Source organism: Lathyrus oleraceus, chromosome 2 (assembly GCF_024323335.1).
Source record: "Lathyrus oleraceus cultivar Zhongwan6 chromosome 2, CAAS_Psat_ZW6_1.0, whole genome shotgun sequence".
In the NCBI taxonomy this organism is placed as follows: Eukaryota; Viridiplantae; Streptophyta; class Magnoliopsida; order Fabales; family Fabaceae; genus Lathyrus; species Lathyrus oleraceus.
Window position 1 is genome coordinate 477298948 of NC_066580.1, and position 9263 is coordinate 477308210.

At 32.8% G+C, this 9263-nt stretch overlaps 1 protein-coding gene across 1 annotated transcript; it reads right to left on the reverse strand.

The window, feature by feature from the left end:
- Positions 1 to 2950: 2950 nt before the first annotated feature.
- On the reverse strand, positions 2951 to 7544 carry LOC127120574 (GATA transcription factor 26). Its single transcript, XM_051051044.1, has 8 exons — positions 7125 to 7544; positions 5664 to 6035; positions 5145 to 5574; positions 4871 to 4943; positions 4628 to 4731; positions 4286 to 4472; positions 4077 to 4188; positions 2951 to 3627 (listed from the first exon to the last, which is right to left on the reverse strand). Exons 1-8 carry the CDS (start codon positions 7162 to 7164, stop codon positions 3326 to 3328), a joined length of 1620 nt encoding a protein of 539 aa, XP_050907001.1. The 5' UTR covers positions 7165 to 7544; the 3' UTR covers positions 2951 to 3325.
- Between the last annotated feature and the right edge of the window lie 1719 nt (positions 7545 to 9263).

Below are 9263 nucleotides of genomic sequence, written 5' to 3' on the forward strand. Positions count from 1 at the left end.
CGATGATGAACGGTACTCGAGTTTCACAATCTTTCGATTGTCTGCATAAGATAGGAGATAATGTATTTCGTCTTTGATATCTTTGAGGGAAGATGAAGTCGTTGAACTTGAACGTGCACTCGAGTGTAGAAATGGAAAACGAGACATTTGCGACATACCAGTCAATGTTTAGTTATGACATTTGAGACATTTTTAGTTTGTGTGAGATATAACATAAGAGCACCTTAATTTATAGAAGCCATGGTCGAATTGTCATTCGGTGTAGGCTTCATTTTCTTCGGAGCACCTTTTATTTTTACCGATTGAGACGGTAGTTTCATGTCGGTGGTTTCCGAATAGGCAATCTTCCTCAATTGTTCTTTGATGTTAAGTTTCATGTTCTCACCGGCTTTCAAAAATCTCTCTTGTATCACTTCCCATTCGGTCAAAATAGAGATATTCGATTTACCGTCATTCATGACACCATCATCATCATCAAACCTAAGTCTCTTCCAATGATTGCAAACCTCGTCCATTTTTATTGGGTCACCAAGTTTCACTTTTTTAGCAATAACACAAGCACATGGGAGACCATATGTTTTCACAATTGTGCATCCATACTTTGCGTTATCGAAGCTTACATTATCAGCTCGTTTGGCCTTGTGAAAAATATAGTTCAAACCATCCTGAGAAATGTTACCGACCAACTTAGAATATAAAGTGTTGTCTTTTAATCAATGTTCCAAAATTGTGATGCTCTGACCAAATGATGTTTGTATCTCATTATGCTAGTTTTGAATCATGCGGTTCACAGAGTCCCAGTCTCTACACAAATCGCTCTTACTATTTCCCAACCAATTTTTCAAAGTAGCATAGACAGACTCAACTCTATTAGTTGTTGTATTTCTAAGGTGTCTAACATTATCAGTCTATGCACAAACAATTTTCTCATTCACCTGGTCAAGAATTGTGCTTTCAACATATTTCAACAAATCTGGATACTTTTCACACACTTTCCTGAAATGCATAATGAAATCGACATATAGTTCTTTTATGGAAGAATTTATTATACGATTCCATGCATCCATTATTTTTTCCACAACCGCATATGCCTTCACCATTTTTCCATCTTCAGACTCTATCTTTTCCGTCCCTACCGCGGGTTTAATCCGACTTCTCACATTCTTTGTTATGTGATACATACAAAGTAATGCATTAGAATAAGGAAATACATTTACATATGAGTTCATCAATACAATATCGCGGTCAGTAATAGTCGCTTTAGGCATCGCACCTTGATCCTTCAACAGAGTCCGACACACCTCTAATGCCAAGTAAAGATGTCCTCTTTTTCACACTCAAGAAATGCAAAAACAACTGAATATGTCTTCTCAGTTGAGGTAACACCAACCATCTCCAATAATGGAAGTCTATACTTATTAGTCGAATCAAGTATGAGCACCATAGGAAATTTGTTGAACAATTTTATGGAATCAAGATGAATCCAAAATATATCTTTAACAGTAACTTCATCCTCTCATTATCGGTGCCTAGACACATAACTATTATCATCCAACAGTTTCAAGAGTTGCATCTCAGCTATATCCCCCATAAACGTCTTGTTAGTTAGGTACTGAATATTATACACTTGCTTGATATTTGATATATTTTCGAGTTGTTTTCGTTTCAATGTTGCAAGTATATTTTTCGGTTGAACCAGATTCAATGTCATGTCAGCAACACATTCTTTCTCTTTCGGCATGAGCCGACACACATTAGGATGATCGGTTAACTTTTCACACAAATCATGGTTATGCAAACCACACATCACATTAAATCTCCAGTTTTTGTTTGTCAGCATGTGACCACGCACCTTGAACGAACACTCACGTTTTCTAGAACTAGTGTCATCTCTTTGTAAATTCCAGAGATAATTATATATTTTCCACTTCTTTCGCACATCATTGTCACAAAAGCGCATCTTCTATTCGAACCATTATCAGACATTCCGATAACTGCACCAAATCCAACTTTAGAGACCTCTATATGAATCCATTGAAGCATTTGATCACGAGATTCAAACTCTTGCTTGTTTTTAAATTGGTTGTCAACATCTACCACCTTCATAATAACATCTTGGACATCCAGAGAAACAACTTGCTTTTGGAAAACCATTACAACATAATAGCATATAAACACTACTGCTGAAGACAGAACTGGAAATCAAACACAGACAAGTTCCAGAAATGCATCTCCGGACAAGTTCATACTCGTTCCGGAGATACATTAGTAATGTTAGCAATGCAGATGAAAGTAAAGGATCTTTACCTGAAATTATATCTTCTTTTGCTCCCTATGGAACCAAAAGAATGGAAATTTTAAGTGAAAAAATAATTGAGAATAAAGGATTATTTGGTGAAGGGTTTGGTTGAAAACCAACTATGACAACAATGGCTGTGTGATTATGCAGTTGCTTCTTTTATCAAATATTTCCGGAGATGCATCTCTAGAAATATCTGACATGCAAAGATGACAGAAAATTTCAAAATCCCACCCATAATTCCGGAGATGCGTCTCCAAAATTTCTACTGAACTGTCAAATAAATAAGATATTTCTAAAAATGTTATGGAGATGCATCTCCAAAATAAAAATAACTCAATTTATAGGACGTCTGTCAAAATGACATGTGTTGAATAAGAGATACGTCCAAATATGCATCTCCAAAACGAGAAACATTTTTAGAAATTCACGTGGTGCTGTAGAAACATATACGTGCACTAGAAACATATAAGGTGCGATAAGAAATACTCTAACTTATCCATCTCTTCCTTTATCTAGTTAGCATATTGTAGTTTTTGTTCACTGTCTACCAAAAAAAACCTAAGTCCAAGATAACTAGATGTCACCTTAATCTTATATGCCTTGTAATATGTAGTTGTGATTGTCTTAATCAACCAAATTGTTATCAAATACCAAGAAAGTGTATCCTCCTTCATCAAATACCTTTCTCTAAATGTTGTGGATCATTTGGTCAAGTACATATTAATGGCATCAATCCATAATTGCATCCAACAATGCATCAAGTAATTGCCCCCTTAGAATGTCTAGTTCCTCCACACAACACAATGGGAATAAAAAAAGGTGTCTCAGAATTATGGAGAATACCACTTCTCATTTCAAGCTATCTTACAATCTGTTACCAATCTATACAAAAATATCCCATCCAGCTTTAAATCCTTGGCAATCCAAGCTCCAAAAAGAAGGTTGCAAGTAAAGAAAAGCACAGCCATCATATATTTAAGATGTAAAATATGTTTCCACCAAAGTATAACCTTGTAATGTTACTTAATGTTTCACAAGATGTGAGTAAGCTGAGCTACTGCTGGTGCTTGCTTGAGCACCAAAGCTCGAATTTGGATGCAATAGTTCTGCCTGTGGAAAAGAATTATTAGAAGGCACTTCTAGAAGCAGATCCTGATCTGAACTGTCGTCCGCAAAGTTAAAAGAATCTAGCAAGTTTGAGCTAGCATCAGGAGGCAAAGGAAATAGGCTTTTTGGATTATAGCAACTGCCAGCATCTTTAACTTTGCCCTCATAACCAGACTTTGTGATAATTCTTTTCGGGCTCCTCATTATTGTCTTTACCTCTGAAATTTGCAGGATGTGTTATAAGAATGATTCCTCGGTTAATCCATAAACAAGAGTAATAAACAAGAGTGATTTTCAAGGATCCTGCTGCTTTAAAGTTAAGCAACTAACATTAGAGTGTAAAGTATGTGAATTTTTCAACCATTGATGAATAAATCAATGGTTGATACTCTACATTCGCGTACAAAATAAATCACAAGTGTTGAAATCAGCCTTAATTTTCAAACTTTAAACAATTCAAATTCTAAATCGAAGGTTTATGATATGATTTGATTTTTAGGAGAATGCTAAGTTGCTAAAAGAGGTCACTTTTGCATAAAAAATAGTGTATTTGACTTGCATTATCAAGACAAATTTTCTTTTTTTGGATTTCTTAAACAATACTCTTGGGACACTTTTAGCATGACCATTGTATTTTGTCTTATTTAATATTGAATTTCCTGCTAACCTGGAAAGTTCTGATTTCTGCTATCACGCATTCTTTTCATGTTTGCAACATTGGTCGACGCTATACCAGCAGATCCCAAAGTATCAGATTTTTCAGCTCGACTTTTACATCTCTGCATCCATAGAAAGGAGTGATATTTGATGAGTATCAACACAATTTCTTATTTATCTGTACAATCTCTAATATCAAGATAACAAACTATCATAAACCTTGATATGATGGTAGTGTTCGGCCCATTTTGACTTTGATAGATTAGACAGTGCGTATCTTATCAAAGTCTTGCAGTCTTCAGGTTTTGCCCCCGACAAAGAGATATCAAAGACACCTTCCGCAAGAAGCTGCTGAAAATAAGTTAAGTTCTCCTTGAATTGAGAGCTCTCGAACATGACCTTGAGGCTGCACATACAACAATACAAATCGTCAATACAAACTGATTGGAAACCTCAACACGGCATTTATAACTTTCATACGACATTGGATTTCAAAACAGTTTTCTTGGTGAATTACAATAAAAACTCAATGAACCATAAGTGAAAGAGTAGAATTCTAACCTATCAGGAAGTTTAGCGGTGTCAACCACAGGAAGAAACTTCAGTAATTGCTGCTGCTCTTCATTTGTCAAGATTCGCAAAAACTCTTCATAGTTTACAACATCCTAGCCAAACATAATAACAACTAAGTTAAGCATTCAGCAATTAGATAGATTTGAGGTGCTAACCTACTTATATTTTTATTTGTAAATATTCATATTATACAAGCTAAGACAAGAATTCAACTAGGGGAATGTAACTCACATTTAAATCTATTGAGGACAGGGGTGAATCATGATTTCCAAGGATTTGTGCTCTTTCAAGGTGAGACTTGTCACTGAAATTTAATAGGCACAAATATTAACGGCTGCATAGTATGATTGCCTCTTCTCCAAAATAATCTCAGCGATTTCGTCACAAATATTAATCGTGGAGTCGAATGTTAAAAAAAACATAACTTACATGCAAGAACCAACTTTTTCGGTAGAAACAAACAAAATAAATTTTCTTGCTTCGTATAACAAAATAGATAGCTTGCCTTTTAAGTTGCCCCTGCTTCATTCCTTGGAAAACTGAGTTCCTTACCTTTTCAGCTCCCTGAGATGAGAAGTTTGTCCGAGTGGAACCATTATGCATAGGAACGGCGCCAGAATAAGAATATGTGTCACTCATTGGGTATTGCCTATTATCAAATGAAAGAGAGCTAGCCTCAGACTCTTCGTCGCGAGCTACATAGCTAGGATGCCTAATGAGTATACTTCCATGTCCTATCTCAACTGAGACCATTGGCGCTTCATTATCGTAAAGAAGATCGTCTTCAGAAGACGCAGAAAAATATGATTGTTGTTCATGAAGAATAGAGCACAACTCTTTTGTGAACTCCTCAACGGAGGAATGGTTTGCACGACCAACACATGTCCTCTTTTTTGAAGGTACTGTGGCATCCCAGGTTACTGACTGGGCAGGTCCTAAATCAACCAAACAATAAATTAAAATTAAAGTTTCTCGATATGAGCTTTACAAAAAAGCAATACCGGCCAACGAAATCAGAACAAACCTGTCAGATCACTAGCATCTGTTCCGCCAAATTGTGCACAGCTTCCTGAGTTAGACAAGGCTGATCCCGAACTTGATCGGTTGCTCATATCTTCATCACCAGCCTTCTGGAATCCATGGTTGTAACTGGATGCAATTCCACCAGATACTACATTATCATGGTTCGGCTTCCGTTTGAGCAATTTCATTTCCTTGTTCTTGTTTAACGATATGCTCTTAACCCTGGAATGCCTTTGATCATCAAAATCATCAGTTTCAGCTCGAGCATGTAAAGGCGTATAATTTGCAAGTGTTCCCTTTGTCCTCCACCGAGAACCGCAAGCATTGCATAGTATTGGCTTCTCTGGTGGTCCATTGCGCCAAAGTGGTGTGACTGTTGCAATACTCAATTGTTAGAACTCAGAACAAAGTCGTATCTCATATAGTGAACACATAATCATATTTTTCTGATAATCCAAATCTCAGTGCATATACAAAGTCCATATTAAACTTGATTATGATACCACACAATTAATCACTCGAACCAATTCGATTAAAATACGAGGCAGTTGCTAATTTCCTTTCGTATATTATAAAGATGGAGTCGACAAACAATAGCAATAAGACTCAAATTAAGGAACATTTGTTTACTCTAGGACACAAACGATTGCATTCGAGCTGAAGTGACCAACAGCAACAGCTAAGTCTCACTATAGTCGTGCGTATTGAACAACACGCCAATAAGAAACGACTTCAACACTTAAGAAAGTAGAAAACAGCTTCAAAAATTCGGAAAAGGAAATGAAAATCTTCAATGCTCAAGTTGCAGGAGTAGTTTTACAAAGACGATCAGTATTGCAAAACAGAAACAGAACAATCGCGAATTAAGAGCTTAAGAAAGCTCGAGGATTGATTATTCATTATCCAGCAAACAAAGGAGCAACACAAGTTCAACAGATGAATGCATTGCTTGTCAAAGATCCTACTAATGCATTAACTAATGTAAACTCCTTGTAGAAGACAAAAATGGATTAACTAATGGATTAACTTTCAAGTTTCAATCGAAATACGAAAACACAAACTTGTTCTTTGATTCTTTTTCATAAAGATCTTAAACAGTATCAGATATTGTTCCTACCAATGCCACAAATCCCTCATTCAATTCAATGAACTATCATTAACCTTTCACCACTTACATTGTCTCAGATTCCAAACACAATCAAGAAAAACAAAGACTCAGCAACACAGTGAAGCAAAAAACAATCAAATCAACACAATTTCCACATCTTTCAAATCCAAATGCTCAAATCAACAACATTAATCCAGCTTCTGAATCTGTATAAATCCATAACATCACACAGAACATGCCTAATTTTTTTCTTAGCTGGAAAGTTTTCATTCAATACATCTCAATTTACAAAAACAGTTTCAAACCCAAAAAAAAATTATAAAAAATTAATAAATTGGAGAAACAAGAACTCACTTGTAACTCCACAGTGATGGCAAGGTCCTTGTTTACCCATGTCTCAAAAATATGAACAAATTTTCCAGAAAAATGAAGAGAAAATGCTTTTTTTACCAAAATAAAAAAAGAAAATTATCGTTTTATATTTAAAAAATTAAAATAATTATTAGAAAGGGTTTTTCTTTCTGCAGCAAACCTAAATGATAGTTTGCGGAATAAACAGAAGTCAATAACCCAGAAAAGCTTTTTTTGTTGTTGTTTTTTTAGTTAAAATTCAGAGAAAAATCCACATATAGGAACTAATATAATTGAAGAATTGATGAAGATGAGTGTAGAATCGAATTGAAGAGAGAAAAATGAGAGAAATGGTTTGTGAAAAGAGGGTGAAAATGGTGAGAGAAGAGAAAGAGAGAAAGTCAGTGTTTGTGACCCTTTGTTTTGTATATCAAGTAAATGTTTCAGCTTTTTCTTTTCTTTTTTTCAAACCTTTTTTTATTCCTTTTTTCAATCATTTTTTTTCTTCTCTTTTTTTTTAATTTAATTTATTTATCCTTTTACAATATAAATGGAGTAATATATTAATAATCCTTTTTTATTATAAATTTTATTATTATTTTAAAATTTTAATTTATTCTTTTTTTTGTTTAGTAGTTAAAATTTTATCCACAGAATAAATAAAATATTATAGATTTAAATTTATGTTCCTCAATTGATATATTTTTTTTAAAAATAATTTAGTAAATAAAATTTTATTATTTAAAAATAAATAAGATGTCGTACATTCGAAAATTTCCGATATATATCTGACGTCTATATCCAACTATCAATTAAATTATCTTAATATATTTATTGTATTAGTATTAGTCAAAAAAATTTTTTAAGTATTCTATCATTTTTATATTAACTATATCTTTAATTTATGTAAAATAATTAAAAATTTATGTGAAATTCCAAAACTATGTATAATATGTGAAATAGTAAAAAAAAAAGACTTTTTTTATTTAAGTAAATTCTGATTTTCAAGTTGTTTAAATATTAATTATAAAAAGTATTAAATTAGAAACTTAACTTAGAAGAAAAAAGAGAATGGTAGGGGGAATATTATTGAACATATCTTGTTGACTTTGGATTTTTCTTATTTGCTTATCAACAATTTTCAAATCCTCATCAAACATTTGTCAAAAAAATCATAATAAAAGAAAATCATAAACTATCTCATCTTCACCGTCCATTTTTTAGGTGTCAAATGATTTTTTTATGATAATAAATAATTTATTTAGCAATGAATATTATATAGGAGAAGAAAAAATGTAACCCACATAAAAAGAGAGAGAGAGAGAGAAAACAACAAGGATTTGGCCTTTCCTAATTTATATTCTTTTTTTTATATCAAAAAGATGAGATTTATTTATTCATTATTTTTTATATATATTCTCTTTGTGTGTAATGATATGATGTTGTTGAAGAACATTTAATGTGGTTTTTTATTTTAAGATTAAAAAAAATAGAAGAAACATGAGTGTTATGTTAGTGGTCACAGACTCAATTATCACCGTTGGATTAGTCTTTAATTAAGATTAATAACTTTATTAATCTCAATCAAACGGTGTGTCCATGATACATAGTGGGTATCTCGTGGATTTGACTAATCTGGTGCCTTGTAATTTTCTAGTAAAAGAAATTAGTTTAAAAGAAATTTGGTGCAATGTCTATAAGATTGTGCCATAAGGTCATAGACATAAGGGAGCAGTATTTTTGGGTTAAATTTTTTTTTCCTAATGTAAATTAGTGCTTTATTATTTAGATCTTGTAATGGTTTATTTTTTTATATTTACAAAGTAAGAAAAAGATTGTGACTTTCCTAATAAGAGTTTGGTCTAGTCAAAAGGATTATATTCTTACAATTCAAAGTTTGAATCTAGACAAGAGAGGTGTTCAATTGAATCAATTTTAAAATATTTTATAAGAACACAAATAGGATTAACTCACTAATAATAAGTATAACAAATATATTAACTAATGCACTTGAATTACACTTCAATATTCTCTCTTAATTTAAAATATTTATATTTATATCCTCCATTCTCTTTTATAAGTAAATTTTATTTTTTAAATTCATTAAATAATTGATGTATTTAGTCTTTATATAGTCCAAAT